Consider the following 16,727-nt stretch of genomic DNA (forward strand, 5'->3'; position numbering starts at 1 on the left):
TTCTCAATCGAATAGAATAGCCTTTATTTAAGCGGGCAAAAGCCCAGACAGCAGATCCGTCCATCTCCCTCCCTCCACAGATACAAACGAAGCCACGCAATCACGGTTATATATATATTTTTTTATCTTGTACAAGTTAAGAAATAGCGACCGGCAGTCAGTAGGTCAATGACACAATGGCTTCCCTCTTACAAACGACATCACAGGACCTTTAAACGGCTTGTAGGGCATTTACAGTCAATGGATGGCAAGCGCCAGATAGGATGTCCACTGCAGAGATGGAACAATTGAATCCGCTCATCACAGGAACCCGAGAGAATCGGTGACTTGGGGAGGGCCTTCATCCAGCAGTGGACTGATCGTGGCTGGTCTTAATGCACTGTGGCTATGTTTCTCAGAGAGCGCTGGGCGGATATGGGACTCAAACCTGGGTTTAATCTCTGACCGAATATTTTTCGGCTCGCTGGTATAGACTGGAGTAGGTGGCACACGACCCATAGCCACCACAGGCAGAGTTAGGGGGGTACACTGGACGTGATGTTCCGGAAGCTGACAATTCAACCGGGAGTGAAACCCCCGCCGATGCCGTGCGGTGTTGCCGCCACCGCGTTGTCTGTGCCGCCCGCCACGGCCGCCGTGTCACTCGATGTGGCCCCAGCGCTCCGTGCGCGGCTCCACCTCGAGCAGGAGGCCCTGCCCCAGCACGGCCATGTCGCCCAGCACCGCGGGGACGTTGGGCACGAGCGCTGCGGCCGGGGCGGCCTTCCGCTTGCCGCCTGCGACGCCGTTCTGGCCGTGCGGCCGACGGGCCGCCACGTGGGATGTCTGGAAGAAGACACGCCGGACACGCGCACGCCGGACACACGCACGCACACGCACACACACGCCGGACACACGCACACACACGCACACACACGCACACACACACGCACGCACACGCACACGCACACACACGCACACACACACACACACACACACGCCGGACACACGCACACACACGCACACGCACGCACACACACACACACGCCGGACACACGCACACACACGCACACACACGCACGCACACACACGCACGCACACACACGCACACACGCACACACACGCACACACACGCACACACACACACACGCCGGACACACGCACACACATGCACACGCACACACACGCACGCACGCACACACACGCCGGACACACGGGACACGCACACGCGCGCACACACACGCCGGACACACGGGACACGCACACGCGCGCATACACACGGAGACACACGGATACACGTGAGCGGACAGGCAGACAGGCGTGAATGTCACTAAATGTCACCGTCGCGGCCCCCCTGCTTCCAGCTGGGTTCGTGTCCCTTGCAGGTCCTGAGGAAGTTGCAAGTGACCGGGTATGCTTGAAAGGGGGTGTTTACAAGGAAGCGGGTATGTATGTATGTATGCATGGTGAACTTACTTTGCACCGTAAGTAGCCAAACGTGCTAATTGGAGGTGCGGGTGCGCTGGTAAGCATCTCGAGTGAGCAAGTATTATCAAGAGGGTGAGTATGCGAGCCGGCGCAAGTGCGCGCGAGCGATTACCGCGAATGGCTGCGGAGCGAAGACGTCCGGGCGCCACACCACCCCGATGATGTCACCGCCGTAGGGGTCGTGGAAGAACAGCGCCAGCTCCCCAAACGCGTCCTGCGGAGAGGGGACCCGGCGCCGGCGATCAGCGACCGCAGCCACGGGAAAGACGCCGCCACCGTGGGGGCGCCCCCCCTGCCCCCCCCGGCCCTCGACAAGGCCGAGGCTCCCCAGCCCCGAAAGGCGCCGACGCGGTCACGGGCTCAAGCCTCACCTGCAGCTCCTGCAGGAAGAGGCGCGCCGGGTCGTACTCTACGGCCGGCATGTGGCCGTGTTGAGCCTGCCGAGACACGGGGGCCGCCTTGGCCGCCTTGGCGGGCTTGGCGGGCAGCACCCCCCGCTGCAGCGTGACGGCGGGGCGGTCCACGGCGTGGGCGGCGCGGGGCAGGTGGCGCGGGGCCAGGCGCAGCAGCACGTCAAACACCTCCAGCGAGGGCCGGAACACCTTCTGTTGTCGCGGCAACCGAGCGGGGGAAGGAGGAGGGGGGCGACGAGCCGGTGGGGTCCGGCAGTGGAGAGTGGCGTTAACGATTCACACCCCCTCCTGTGCGTGCGCGTGTTCATTTGGGCAACCATCTGCTTGTGCGTGCGTGTTAAGGTGGTGCATCTGCGAGTCCTCTCGGTCAGTCAACCCATGGCAACTGGGTCTGTCCCGTGGCCTCCAGCCAGCAGGCGTTCGACACTTCACGTGGCCTTGAAATGCACATAGCCTGGCACAAACGCCACGGTGACGTCACTGCCACTTCGTGGCGAATGGCAGTTTGTGTTCAGGGGAGTTGGGGCGACAGCTCCTGCCCCAGCAGACTGAGTGGATGCAGGGGGGTAACCTTCGTCTTTGGGTGTTGTGGGGAGTGGTGGCGCCGTGGTTACCAGTGGTGGCACTATGCACTTGCCGACATGGGTTCAAAATTCCCCATCACGGCTAACGTCAGCAGCGAGTGATATCTGAACCAGCGTCAGCCACCCCCCCCGAACCCCCCCCCGCCCATACCCCTTTTACCACGCGGCACTGGCCAGCGTGGCGAAGTACGGTCAAACCACCCCGGTGCTGGGAGATGTAGCTTGCGCGGTCTCTTACTCTGATGTCGCTGCTCGGTTCTGGCTCCATCATCGCTCGCTCCAGGACGTTGCACGTCTCGGCCGCCAGCGCCATTAGCCGCTGCAGGATCTGGGAGACACGGGAGGGGTGGGGTGGGGGGAGATCAGGCCCAGAGAAAAGAGGATCAAGGACGCTCACGAGTCTCCGTGGGTCCGTCCCGCGCAGGCACGCCGGGGGTCAAGAGCGAACGATTTGGAATGAATCGCGCTCGCAGTGGTACCGTGGTTCTTGTCGCAGCAGCCCACCAACTGTGCTGCTGTAACCGCAGAGTAATAATGGACCCCCCCGGGTCTGGTCCCGTAACCTCCTGCCAGCGAGCTGTCGACATTGCACATGATTCCCAGTGTACCTAGCCTGCCAAAAAGCGCTGCGGTGTAATTCCTGTAAATTGGTGAATGGCAGCTGCAGGTGCGGCGGCTGCTGCTCCATGTTGATGTGGCTGTGACCTGGAGATAACTCAACGGGACCAGGACAGCGGTCTCATCGTCAGAACAGTGACCTGGGCCACCACAATTACAAAAGCAAAACACACAAAATAAAGTGCAGCAATGAAGCAAATGGCAAAAGCAACTTCATCCCACGAGTATTCAAAAATATTGCAGGAACATGAATCAAAGTTGAATCGTGAATTCTCTGGATGGTAAGTCGGCTCGAGTAGATTCGTTTTAGACCGATCAGAGCACAATTACAAAATAAAGTTACAATAAGAAACGGATTTATCAAATTATTGGGTGCGGCTGCATTGGCAGTGGTGCCACAAGCACCAACAATAAAACTCAACACATCATGGGACCTCTTTTGCCAGTACCAAAATATACTAATAGGGTTTTTCCCCTTTTTTATGGCAACAAAACTGACACCTTTTGCAAGGAATCATGTTTACATTAACCACAATACTTGCAGTCAAATGCAAACAAAAAACAATACTCTGGTAATGTATGCATTGTCTTTGAAACTGATTGGTCTACACCAGAGACAGCTTTCTTTGGAGCCTCGTCTCATATGGTGTTCGACCAGATGACGCCAAAAGGCGCACAGTTCAAGACAACGCACTGCCAGAGTAATGTAGATGTTGGTACTGGCAAAAGAGGTCCCATGATGTGGCTGCTCACCCCGAGCCCTCATCACTCTGGTAGTGCGTTGTCTTGAACTGTGCGCCTTTTGGCGTCATCTGGTCGAACACCATATGAGACGAGGCTCCAAAGAAAGCTGTCTCTGGTGTGGACCAATCAGTTTCAAAGACAATGCATACATTACCAGAGTATTGTTTTTTGTTTGCATTTGACTGCAAGTATTGTGGTTAATGTAAACATGATTCCTTGCAAAAGGTGTCAGTTTTGTTGCCATAAAAAAGGGGGAAACCCCTATTAGTATTAGTAAAACTCAACACGTTCCGTGTCAACAACACGGCGGCCTTAAAAGAAAAAATATATAATAGGTGACATTCGGGCAATGGCCCTTCTTCACAGCGCTGTGAATGTTCTATTTATAGGAGGCCCATACAGACAGAGGCCAGCACACAGAGGCCGGCACACACAGAGGCCCGCACACACAGAGGCACGCACACACAGAGGCCAGCGCACACACAGAGGCCGGCACACACACAGAGGCCTACACACACAGAGGCCCACACACACAGAGGCCAGCACACACACAGAGGTCAGCACACACACAGAGGCCCACACACACAGAGGTCAGCACACACACAGAGGCCCACACACACAGAGGTCAGCACACACACAGAGGCCCGCACACACAGAGGCCGGCACACACACAGAGGTCAGCACACACACACAGGTCAGCACACACACAGAGGCCCGCACACACAGAGGCCCGCACACACAGAGAGGCCCGCACACACAGAGGCCCGCACACACAGAGGCCCACACACACAGAGGTCAGCACACACACAGAGGTCAGCACACACACAGAGGCCCGCACACACAGAGGCCCGCACACACAGAGGCACGCACACACAGAGACCCGCACACACAGAGGCCCACACACACAGAGGCCCGCACACACAGAGGCACGCACACACAGAGGCCCGCACACACAGAGGCCCACACACACAGAGGCCCGCACACACAGAGGCACGCACACACAGAGACCCGCACACACAGAGGCCCACACACACAGAGGCCCGCACACACAGAGGCCCACACACACAGAGGCCCACACACACAGAGGCCCACACACACAGAGGCCCACACACACAGAGACCCGCACACACAGAGGCCCACACACACAGAGGCCCACACACACAGAGGCCCACACACACAGAGGCCCACACACACAGAGGCCCACACACACAGAGGCCCACACACACAGAGACCCGCACACACAGAGGCCGGCACACACACAGAGGCCCGCACACACAGAGGTCAGCACACACACACAGGTCAGCACACACACAGAGGTCAGCACACACACAGAGGCACGCACACACAGAGGCCCGCACACACAGAGACCCACACACACAGAGGCCCACACACACAGAGGTCAGCACACACACAGAGGTCAGCACACACACAGAGGTCAGCACACACACAGAGACCCACACACACAGAGGCCCACACACACAGAGGTCAGCACACAAACCTGTGCTGTGGGGGTGCCCCGAGTCCACATGGACGAGTGGTGGTCGTCCGGCGTCGCGATGAACATCACCGGGTGCTGGGCCCGCATCGCCGCTAGCCGCGTGCCGACCTCCGTCACGTCGGCTTCTGGGACGAGGGAACATCGTCGAGGGAACATCGTCACGGCAACGTCGTCGTCGCAAGTCAGAGGCGAGGGCCGGGCCGAGGCGGCCTCGCGCGAGCGCCCCTGCCGCTTGCTGCAGAGATTCACGGTTCGAGTCCAGCGGCTGTCCTGGTAAATGCTGCGGCTGTGTGGCACTAACCGTAGTAATCACGACTACGCCCCCCATCTGGGTCACTGACAGTGGATCCCCGTGGTGGGCGGGAGCGGAGCACTGCTCGGTGGGATGTTCGAGCTGAATTTCACACGTCGCGTGCATATTATTTCATTTGCAGGTATTTTTTCCCCCGCTTCCCCTCTTTTGCCCTCCCTTTTTCTTCTCCCTCCCTCCCTCCCACCCTACCCCCCCCCCCATTCCCCCCTCCCTTCCTCTCTTTCCTTCCCCCAGTACATTAATTATCTTCCCCCTTATCCCTTTTCCCCTCCCCATATAAATCTTCACGTCCCCCCCCACACGTGGTCCCCACCTGCGTGGGGCAGCGATCCCAGTTTCCCCCCCCCTCATTGGGCCCTTGTCGTGCCGAAATCGAGTCGCCATGCGCAGAGTTTCTGTGTCACCCCCTTTCTGTGATCGGCGTTCTCTACCGGGCTCGCGGCGAGTTGGAATAAAAACATTTTTTTTAAAGATCCCCGTGGCGTCATTCGCAAGAGTAGTAGGCCATCGTGTGATGAGGTCACGGTCCAATTTCGGCAGTTTTTTTAAATCGACACCGCAAATAACTCAATTGTGATCACGCAGCAGCAGCCATCGGCCCCACGGTGTATCCGTTGGTTACCCGTCATGGTGTTGTTAAAGTTGACGACGAGGGCGCTGTTGGCCCAGTCGAATGAGGAGATGAGCTCGAGCACGCGGAGGAACGCCACCTGCGGGCAGCTGAACGTGACACGTGCAACGCCATCGTTACCATCATGATCGTTATCATCGTCATCATCGATAACATCATCATAATAGTTATCGTCAACACCGTCAATGTCATCGTCATCAGTGTTACCGGCTCCATCAACGTCATCAACATTATCATCATCGATATCATCATCACTATCATCACCATCATCGTTATAAGAGGCGCACGCACGATAACTGCTGTGCTGAACAGCTCAGGCAACCCATGCACACGCATAGATCCCCCTAGATCCCAAGCGAGCACCTATTAAAGCCAATATGGCAACCTTTGTCTCCCCAGTGCTGATGTTTACACACTTTACCAGGTGGTCATGTAAGCCTCAGCCCACTAAGGGGAGGCCCATGATCATTTCAAATATTCATTGTCAGTGTCGTTGGTCATGGGCAGGAATGGAACTAGGGTTGCCAAGTTCGGATCGCAATGCACTAACCACTGCACCACCGCTCCCTATATTTAAGACACACGCCCACACACACACACGCGCGTGCACACACACACACACGTGCACACACACACACGTGCGCGCTAACTCACCTGGGCGTGCTGTAGGGCGCGGGCTGGAGGAACACGCGCGCCACCAGCAGCTCTACCGCCTCCTCGCGCACGTAGTCACTCAGCAGCTGTGCCGCCACCCAGCGCGCGGTGAGGCGGCACGCCGCACTGAATGCTGGGTACTGCTGCTGCAGGCTGAGTCAGGGAGGGGGATTAGGGAGCACCATTAGCTTCGAGCACCACCACTGGTACAGCATGGCCGGTGTAGCTGGCGCAGATGGTGTTGTAGGGTAGCGCAGTAGAACTCTGCGACGTGTCGCGAGAGGGCACGACGAAATGACCGCTGTGGTGCGACGGTGTAGCAGGGCGGTGCGCCGTGACGGGGTCGCGGCACGGTGCCGTGGCACGGCGTGGCGGTGGTGCGCGAGCTCACCCCGCGATATGGCTGGCGTGGAGCGGGCGGTGCACCGTGTCTCTCTCGAGCGCCAGCGACTCCTCGGTGTCGCGGAGCTTCACCGCGCCGTCTGGCGCCCGCTGCTCCTTGAGTATGGCGGGCTCGCGCCGGTAGGCCACGCGCACACGGAACACGAACCCATCCTGCGCGCCGGCACGGGGGCGGCACGGGGGCGGCACGGGGGCGGCACGGGGGCGGCACGGGGGCGGCACGGGGGCGGCACGGGCGTCAACACGGCGGAACGCGCGCACCGCGGGACCCAGGTTCTCACAACGCACACGGCACGCGGCGCTAGTGGAAGGCGATGCCGGTGAGGCCCCACTAAGCCGAGCGAGGAGCTCTGTTACAGGGATCATCACGACCCTAAACTGTCAGCAGCGGCGGCAGCTACGAGACGTTGCGTGACCGGGCTAATTCGCCATACGCGGCTGAAACGGCGATTCGACCCTCCACACCGAATGCAGCGCCTCTCGTTTAGACCGAACGCTCTGGAAGCGCCCCCACCCCTTCCCCCCTTACGCGACCCTGCCCCATCCATACCTTGTAGACGTCGACGTGCGATTGGCATGGCTGGCAGATCACATGGTGCTCCCGGCTCAGCAGCTCGGCCAATCGGATGTGGAAGGCGGCCTTGATGCGACGAATCCCCTCGCGCTCCTTGGGCCATCGGCCGCTCCCCTCCATGTGGCAGATCACTGTAGGTCAGGGGTCAGTGGTCATGGACATTGTCAACGGGTTAAGAGAAGTCGGGATATGAATTTCTGTCTGAGCGGATCTGGTAGGATCCCGGGCCGAGACGCGTGGGGGGGTGACACGCACGCACGCACCGGTCAGCGCGGGGACGTAGGCGGGGGCCGGCTTCTCGGGGTCGGGGGTCAGGACGGGGCCGTGCTCCCAAGGGCGGCTGTAGCCGGGGTCCACGGTCGTGGGGATAGGCGGCATGACCTGGACACGCGTGCACAAAGACAAAGATCCCACGCGTAGCCTTTAACAGACCGCTGGGGCAAGTGCTGCGAGCGGGCACCTCCGACCACACGTACAAAACCGCGCGCACGCACGCGGACAAGCGTGCACACCGACTCTCCGCGGTGCCGCGTCGCACGCGCGTCTCACCGCGGTGTGGCGCAGCGCGGGGTGCGTGCCCTGCACGCTCGTCACCGTGAGCGGCAGCCCCTGCAGACCGCGCAGCCAGCGCCCCAGCTCATCGCACGCCTGCACCACCGCCGTCAACTCCTCCTCGCCTGTACGGCGCTGACGGCGTGAGGGATGGGGGGGGGAGGGGAGGAGAGGGGGGAGGAGCACAATGGTTACGACGCGTCGCAAACAACGTAATCCCCGCCACCCCGCCACCTGAGAGCACCGCCCAGATGACCAGGGTGCGACGGCTGTGTGTGTGTGAAGCTGTGTAAGCACGGACACGTGTATTACGTGCGTGTGCGTACGCTCCGCATACCGCTCGTGCGCTGCGGTGGTGCAGCGGTTAACGGGCTGTGCTACGAACCTGGCTACCCGAGTTTGATTCACGCTCACCGGTCCGGGACCCTCCTCCAGGTCGACACAGACTTAAACGAGTACCTGGTGCGGTGTTTTAAACATCAGCATTGGGTAGACAAAGGCAGCCGGGCGTGGTGTTGGCCACCCACGCCCTCGTGTGCCAGCCTTAATTAGATGCTCGCTAAGAGCACTTGCCCCGAGAGTCTGTTAAGGCTATACGGGGGATCTTTGTTTTGTAGTGCTTGAGCTCACCTGGGAGGGGCGCGTGCGTGGGACCTGGATCAGCGCCTCCACCTGCCCACCAACGTAGCTGACGCACTCCGGTGGCACGTCCGTATGCCTGCGTGCGTACACGTGTGTGTGTGTGTAGAGCGTTGGAGCTGACGTTATGAATCTGGCGGCCCGAGTTCGATTCCCACTCGTGGCCAACATCATTAACAGCGAATATGTGAACCCTGGGCCTCCCCTAAGGTCTACCCAGACTTAACAAAGTACCTGATGCGGTGTGTGTACACATCAGAACTGGGGAAACAAAATGGGCCGGGCGTGGTGCTGGCCACCCAGCCCCTCGTGTGCCGTCCCCAGCCTCCATAGGTGCTCGCTAACAGCACTTGCCGCAGGAGTCTGTTAAGTCTACACGGGGGATCTTTGTCTTTTTGCATGGGGAGACGTGAAACAGTGGTTCGCGCCAAGGGGATAGGACACGGGGGGCTTAGTTTAACTGTGAAGCGCTCACGTGAGGAGGGGGGTCGACTCACGTGTGCAGCAGGTGCTTGATAATTTGCTCGGGAATGAGCCGTCGCTCGGCAACCGAGTCACATGACCAGAGGACTGCCTCGCAGATCGAGCCGTCCTGGAAACGCCGCAACTCCGACCTCTCACCCCAGAACGCTCGGAACTCCGCTGCCTGGGGACGGGGAGACAAAGGCGGTCAGGAGCGCGGTGGCGCGGCCCACGTCACCATAAATTCACACGGTCTCGTCGCAGCTCCGAGAAATCTGATTAGCTATGAAGCTCTTTTTCACAGATGTCCAGTAGGGGCATGGGGTCAGACGTTACAGCAAACAATACATAACAACGATAGTGGTGCAAAGTATAGGAAAGGTAGACAAATCACTAAAATAAATACATGAAATAGATAAAGGATATCAATGTTAATTGCATAAGGAAGAAAAACAGCAAACACAGTCCTGGACCACACCAAGACAACACGCAGTCCCTCAATAAAATTTCACATTAAAATGTCACTATCGATACTTGGGTAAGGATGAAAGCTACAATTCACGTTTGCAAATGCAGTTGTATGCAGCGACGACCTTCTGCTTCACGATATTTTTTGAAGGAAGAATTCCGACGCCGAGGGAGGACACAAAACGTTGGTGCAGCAACGGCAAAGGCCCAGCAGGCTCGAGCGTGAGGAGTGCTCCCCCCCCCCCCCCCGGCCTTCACTCGCGCTGCTCGCCAACAGCACTTGGCCCAACAGCATGCATCTTTTTTGTGTGTGTGTGCGCTTGTGTGTGCGCGTTTGTGTGTGCGCGTATGTGTGTGTGCGCGTTTGTGTGTGTGCACGTTTGTGTGTGCGCGTTTGTGTGTGCGCACGTGCACAAAGACCTGTGCGGAGTCGGCAGCTGGTCCACGCTCCAGGACGCCGGTGTAGAGGTCAGAGTTCAGCAGGAGGCCAAAGGTCACGGGGCCAAGGTCACGGTGCAAGGGAGGCTCGGCTGTGATCTCCCACTGGTGGTGAAAACCGCGCTGTATCAACCACACTGCCACCACCACACCACCCCTCTAACACCGACACAAACACACGCACAGCGCACACTCCATCCCTTCGCACACCTCTTCCTCCCCTCTTAGTGCACCCACAACAAGAGCCGCCATTCACCAGGCACGAGGGGGTGGGGGTGGGCAGCACCACGCTTTCACAGGCATCTTTGTTTCCTCAGTGCCGATGTTTATACGCCGCACCATTTACTCAATTAAGTCGACCTTGGGGAGGCCCAAGAACAGATCGCTATCTGGAATTGAACTTGGGTCACCGGGTTCATAGCATAGCATGCCAATCAATGGCGGAGCCAGGATTTTCAGGTAGAGGGGCAACCCCTCCAGCAAGGAAAAATGATTGGAGTTGTTAGTAAGGAAAGACTTGGTAGTAAGGACTTGTCCCTCGCTTTTTATTCGACGCGTGTGCGGCGATGGTGCAGCCATCGATCGAGGGTCGAATTCGAACCGTGTGTGATCGGTATCACGCTCGCTGAAGGTATGGCTTCAGGGAAGTCGTGTACTGTATACGCAACTGCGCACAATTCTGAGTCCCTTATAACTGCCTTGCTGTTACTTATTGCCAATTATGGACTCAGACTATTGTCCTATCATCTCACAGAGTCCCTGGAACATTTTAATATGCTACACAGTGGCAGTGGGGGTTGTAAAATGTCGATTTATTACTAATAAACCACAATGATCCGATCAAAATTAGGGATTTCGATCAGATCATTGGGGGGGCACATGCCACCGCACCCCCCCCCCACTGGCTCCGCCAGTGATGCCAATGGCTATACTACTGCTCCCCACTCACACACGCACGTGTCTGTGTGGTGCAGGCATGTGTGCGTGTGCGTTTGTGCGTATGCGTCTTTGCGTGTGGAGCGGTAGTGTCGCGGTCAGCGCGCTGCGCTACGAACCCGGTGACCTAAATTCGATTCCCGCTCATGGTCAACACCATTGCCAATTATCTGAACTGGTCCTGGGTCTTTTTTAGGTCGACTCAGCCTCAAATGAGTACCTTGGTGTGGTGTGTAAACATCGCCAACAGGGAGACAAAGGCGGCTGGGTAAGGTGCTGCCGACCCACCCTGTTGTGCTCGCTAACAGCACTTGCCCCAACAGTCTGGTAAGGCTACACGGGAAATGTTTGTCTTTGTGCACGAGTGCGTATGTGGGTGACTGTGCGTACCTCCGGGGATGCGCGGGGCGCGTGGGCCACCGCAAGGGCGCGGGCCCCGAGGCCGCGCTGCAGGAAGCGAGCGAGCGAGGGGAGGGCGGCGGCCACGTAGTCGCCGCCGCGGTCCCGCAGCGCGGGCAGCAGCGCCAGCTTGCGGCACACGGCCTGCAGGCGGCTGGCACGCACGCTGCACGGGCACGGAGACAAAGCCAACCCGGTTAGCCCACACGGGCCGCAGGGGCAAGGGCCAGCAGGGGTGCGGAGCGGTGTAGTGCGGAGCGGTGTAGTGCGGAGTGGTGCAGTGCGGTGTAATGAGGAGCGGTGCAGTGCGGTGTAATGAGGAGCGGTGCAGTGCGGAGCGGTGTAGCGCGGAGCGGTGCAGTGCGGTGTAACGAGGAGCGGTGCAGTGCGGAGCGGTGTAGCGCGGAGCGGTGCAGTGCGGAGCGGTGTAGCGCGGAGCGGTGCAGTGCGGTGTAATGAGGAGCGGTGCAGTGCGGAGCGGTGTAGTGCGGAGCGGTGCAGTGCGGTGTAATGAGGAGCGGTGTAGCGCGGAGCGGTGTAGCGCGGAGCGGTGCAGTGCGGAGCGGTGCAGTGCGGTGCAATGAGGAGCGGTGCAGTGCGGAGCGGTGCAGTGCGGTGTAATGAGGAGCGGTGCAGTGCGGAGCGGTGCAGTGCGGAGCGGTGCAGTGCGGTGCAATGAGGAGCGGTGCAGTGCGGAGCGGTGCAGTGCGGAGCGGTGCAGTGCGGTGTAATGAGGAGCGGTGCAGTGCGGAGCGGTGCAGTGCGGTGTAATGAGGAGCGGTGCAGTGCGGAGCGGTGCAGTGCGGTGTAATGAGGAGCGGTGCAGTGCGGAGCGGTGCAGTGCGGTGCAATGAGGAGCGGTGCAGTGCGGAGCGGTGCAGTGCGGAGCGGTGCAGTGCGGTGTAATGAGGAGCAGTGCAATGAGGAGCGGTGCAGTGCGGTGCAATGAGGAGCGGTGCAGTGAGGAGCAGTGCAGTGCGGAGCGGTGCGGTGCGGAGCAATGAGGAGCGGTGCAGCGAACTGGCGTCTCACTGCAGGAGGTGGTCGTGGGCGCGAGCGAAGGGCACGCGCCGCATGAACAGCAGCTCAAAGGCGTCCGGGGCCCCAGCATCCAGCACGGCCAGAGACGCGCGCGCCTCCCTCTGCACCTACACCGGCGGACCGCAACGGTGGCGCGTCACACAGCAGCATCGAGAAGCGAGGGGGTGAGGGGTGGACGGTGGGGTGAGGAGGGAGGGAGGGAGCGAGGGAGCGAGGGAGCGAGGGAGCGAGGGAGCGAGGGAGCGAGGGAGCGAGGGAGCGAGGGAGCGAGGGAGCGAGGGAGGGGGCCCACTCACGCGGTGGAAGGTGGCGGCTGTCATGTCGGCGCACAGGTTGAGGTGGCCCGTGGGGTCAACGAACACCACATCGTAGGCGGCGTGGAAATCGGCGAGCGATGGCTGTGGGAGGTTGGGAGGGGAAGTGAACGCCCGATCAGTGCGGTGTGGCGACAACCGCAACACCGCTCCCCCACGTACAGCCACGCAAGGCAAGCACCGCTCAACTGAGACCCATACGGCCACAGATCCCCCCGATAACCGCGCGCTGTTGGGCCAAGAGCTGTCGTCCCAGTTCCCCATAACAAAAACAAAGATCCCCCGTAAAGCCTTCACAGACTGTTGGAGCAAGCGCTGTTCGGGAGCACCTACGAAGGCCGGCACGGCACACGAGGTAGTGGGTGGCCAGCACCACGCCCGGCCACAATTGCCTCCCCAGTGGCGATGTTTACACACCACACCAGGTACTCATTGGAGGCCGAGTCGACCTAGGGGAGACCCAGGACCGTTTCAGATAATCGTCACTGGTGTCGGCCGCGAGTGAGAATCGAACTTGGGTCGCTGGGTTCATAGCACAGTGCGCGCTAATCGCTACATTATCACTTACCCTAAGTCCCCACAACACACACACAATTGCACACACACGGCCACACACACCCAGCTGCCTTTGTCTTCCCAGTGCTGATATTTACACCGCACCAGGTACTGATTCAAGGTTGAGTCGACCTAGGGCAGGGCCAGGACTGGTTCTGATATTCGTCACCAACGTTGGCCGTGAGCAGGAATCGAGCTGGTCGCACACACAACGCCGGCACGGCAGGCGGCACAGCGCGTCGCCAGCACCCGCCCCGCCACGCGGGCCGGCGCGTCCACTCACCGTGCCATCCTGCGGCTCCTGCACGAAACTCGCGCCCTCCTTAGTCAGGTCCGTGTCGGCTGCACACGGAGCACACGGCGAGGTGAGCGGAGGTCGGCAAGTGCGAGCGGAGTGTGCGGGCGAGCGAGCGTGCAGGCGAGCGAGTTACCTAGGAAGTGTAGTGCCCCGCGCACCAGTTGGTAGCTACTCAGGGCGCGACTCAGCCGCCGCGTCGACAGCAGCAGCGCCAGCAGCATGGATGCCAGGAACCCGCCAAACCCGCCCTGACCCTGCACAGCGGCACACGACGTCACACGCGGCATCGCACACGCGGCGTAGCACATGCACGCGATGTGGCACGGCACAGCCGATCTTCGGTGTTGACGTCAGGGTGTGCTGCGGTGCGGCACGGTGTGCAGCGGTGCGGCGCGGTATCTCACCGCGTGCAGCGAGCGCTGGCGGAGCCACACGCGCAGCAGTGCCGCCGCGTCCCTGAGCGCCGGGCTCTCGGCCGCCACCCCAAACAGGAAGTGCAGGTGCGGCTCCATGAGCAGGTCCGACAGCACGGACGCGTTGTAGTGCGGCGTCGGGGGGGCGGCCGCTGAGACGGAAGGAGGAAGGGAGGGGAAGTTAGCGCCGTTCCCCAAATAAAGAGAACATTTTTAAGCAACAATTTTGGAAATCTATTACCATTTTTATTTTTACTAGGGAAGACCCACTGAGCTATACAGCTCTTTTTCAGAAGCGACCTGGCCACAAATGATAGCTGAAGGAAGTTGGTTATCACGTGGAAATTTATCGCAGCCAAATCTCTAAACACGTGATGTTATTCTATCTTGCGACGTCATCGGCAGCACGGAAGCCGACGGGCAGCGGCTGTCAGGGGGACACTCATTTGCATATTTGCAACTGGTCCGAGTTCTGCGGGCGACGTTTCCATTGATTCGTCTAAACGGCAGCAACAGCGGTGAGACGCCGACGACGACGTGGGGTCGGCTCGTCGGACGCCGGGGACCGGTCGAGCCGTCCTGCCGCATGGGGGGGGTGGGTGGGGGGGTGGGTGGGGGGGTGGGTGGTGGGGTGGGTGGGTGGGGGGGGTGGGTGGGGGGGGTTGCGATTCTGCCGGGGCCGCCACTCACCTGCCGCGCCGTCGCTGCCGCCCTCGCGTGGCGTTTTTCCCGCGAACCACTCGGGCCGGACGTTGTTCTTCGCCGGGTGGAACCGGCTCGGGAGGAAGAAGTTGTCGGGCGGAACGACGTGGAGACGCACAGAGAACTGCCTCCCTGCCTTGCCTGCGCATGAGCACGCACCAGTGTGTAAGTCCGCAGACTCGTACAACGACAAAGATTCCCGTATAGTCTTAATGGACTTCTGGGGCAAGTGCTGTTAGCGAGCACCTTTGAAGGCTGGAACGGCACAAGGGGGTGGGTGGGTGGCCAGCACTATGCCTGACCGCTTTTGTCTCCCCAGTGGCAATGTTTACACGCCGTGCCAGGAACATATTGGAACATATTTTTCGGCTGAGTCAACCTAGGAGAGGCCCAGAACCAGTTCAGATAATCGTCACCGGTGTTGGCTACGAGCGGGAATCAAACTCGGGTCACCTATTAAGTCCCAAACGAGGGGGTGGGTGACAGCACCACACCCAGCCACCTTTGTCTCCCCAGTACTGATGTTTACAGTGCACCAGGTGCTCATTTAAGGCACACACACACACGTGCCCACACAGATACACACTCTCACTCACCGCCCTCAGCCTCCCACTCACCGGGTGGACGCACCACGAGCACGGGCGTGGTGTGCGCGGCGCGCGCCAGCGTGTAACGTAGGTCGCCCACGCCCGGCTTGTCGGCCAGGTGAGCGGCCAGGTGAGCCAGGTAGAGTGCGCGCTTGTGCAGGTAGCGCTGGTTCAAGTGGTCCTTGGGCTGCAGGCTTCCCTGGGGAGGAATCATCGCCAGGACATCTTCATCACCATCATCAGCCTTTGCAAGTCATGCCGCCCACAAGCACTAGCTCGGCTCGAGTCTGCTCAGTTCCCATATTCCAGGTCAGCAGTCTCGTGGTCGCGGATTCCAGTGACCGCCCGGGTTAATGAGGCGACGTCTTTCACGAGAGTCGGCTACCGTGTGCCGGCGTCGAGACCCAAACTTGAAAAATTACACCGCAAATTCCTCCAATTGAGATCACACAGCGGCAATCATCGCGCCCTCGTGCAAATACTTGGCAGGACCCTCCTGAAAAATACTCCTGAGGCTCTGCAAGGCTTTCGCAGTTAAACAAAAATAATAATAATAAGGCGTGAGAAGAATACGGGCGAGCTGGTTGCCAAGCAACAGCACAATCATCAGAGGCGGCAGCAGCACGAGCAGCATGTGCGTGGTTACCATCGGCATGGTGACGGCGACGTCGACGGCCACGTCGGGCCGCACGGTGGTGCCCAGGAGGTAGCTCCCCACCACGCGCACTGCCGCCGGCGGGCCCGAGCAGAAGCGGCCCTTCAGTGGGCCCGGTCCTGGCCGGAACGGTACTTGCACCGAATCCCCCGAATCCAGATCCGGCACGCACACCTCCTCAGACAGCTGGAGGAGCGGGAGGGCGGCACAGTAAATGAGACGGATCATGTGACCTTATACTGCTGCCCCCCGGCCGATGATTTGGAAAGTCGAGTTCTCGGGCCGGTTCGCTGGGGGTGCCAGCTAAGCGAGTGGCCAGCGCCGCTAGCGGCACCGGCTGACGGATAACGGTTCGCGTTGAGTTCAGGAC

The 16,727-nt window shown here is 59.8% G+C and overlaps 1 protein-coding gene across 1 annotated transcript in view; it reads right to left on the reverse strand.

Annotated features, from left to right (window-relative positions):
- NOL6 (nucleolar protein 6) overlaps positions 1-16,727 on the reverse strand; it is a 19,789-nt gene continuing 3,062 nt past the window's right edge. The window contains exons 4-26 of the mRNA XM_078599768.1: positions 16,349-16,543; positions 15,733-15,901; positions 15,104-15,256; positions 14,405-14,565; positions 14,134-14,254; positions 13,986-14,044; positions 13,130-13,231; positions 12,825-12,940; positions 11,784-11,958; positions 10,440-10,562; positions 9,587-9,735; positions 9,081-9,168; positions 8,448-8,585; positions 8,162-8,279; positions 7,875-8,029; positions 7,314-7,477; positions 6,923-7,075; positions 6,260-6,357; positions 5,325-5,449; positions 2,703-2,792; positions 1,839-2,072; positions 1,580-1,681; positions 1-825 (exon numbers count right to left, since the gene is read on the reverse strand). Of these exons, the coding sequence (XP_078455894.1) occupies positions 640-825; positions 1,580-1,681; positions 1,839-2,072; positions 2,703-2,792; positions 5,325-5,449; positions 6,260-6,357; positions 6,923-7,075; positions 7,314-7,477; positions 7,875-8,029; positions 8,162-8,279; positions 8,448-8,585; positions 9,081-9,168; positions 9,587-9,735; positions 10,440-10,562; positions 11,784-11,958; positions 12,825-12,940; positions 13,130-13,231; positions 13,986-14,044; positions 14,134-14,254; positions 14,405-14,565; positions 15,104-15,256; positions 15,733-15,901; positions 16,349-16,543 (3,174 nt within the window). The 3' untranslated portion in view covers positions 1-639. The remainder of the gene's footprint in view (positions 826-1,579; positions 1,682-1,838; positions 2,073-2,702; positions 2,793-5,324; positions 5,450-6,259; positions 6,358-6,922; positions 7,076-7,313; positions 7,478-7,874; positions 8,030-8,161; positions 8,280-8,447; positions 8,586-9,080; positions 9,169-9,586; positions 9,736-10,439; positions 10,563-11,783; positions 11,959-12,824; positions 12,941-13,129; positions 13,232-13,985; positions 14,045-14,133; positions 14,255-14,404; positions 14,566-15,103; positions 15,257-15,732; positions 15,902-16,348; positions 16,544-16,727) is intronic.

The sequence above is a fragment of the Lampetra planeri genome, chromosome 13 (genome assembly GCF_965212315.1).
Source record: "Lampetra planeri chromosome 13, kcLamPlan1.2.h2, whole genome shotgun sequence".
NCBI classification, from domain to species: domain Eukaryota; kingdom Metazoa; phylum Chordata; class Hyperoartia; order Petromyzontiformes; family Petromyzontidae; genus Lampetra; species Lampetra planeri.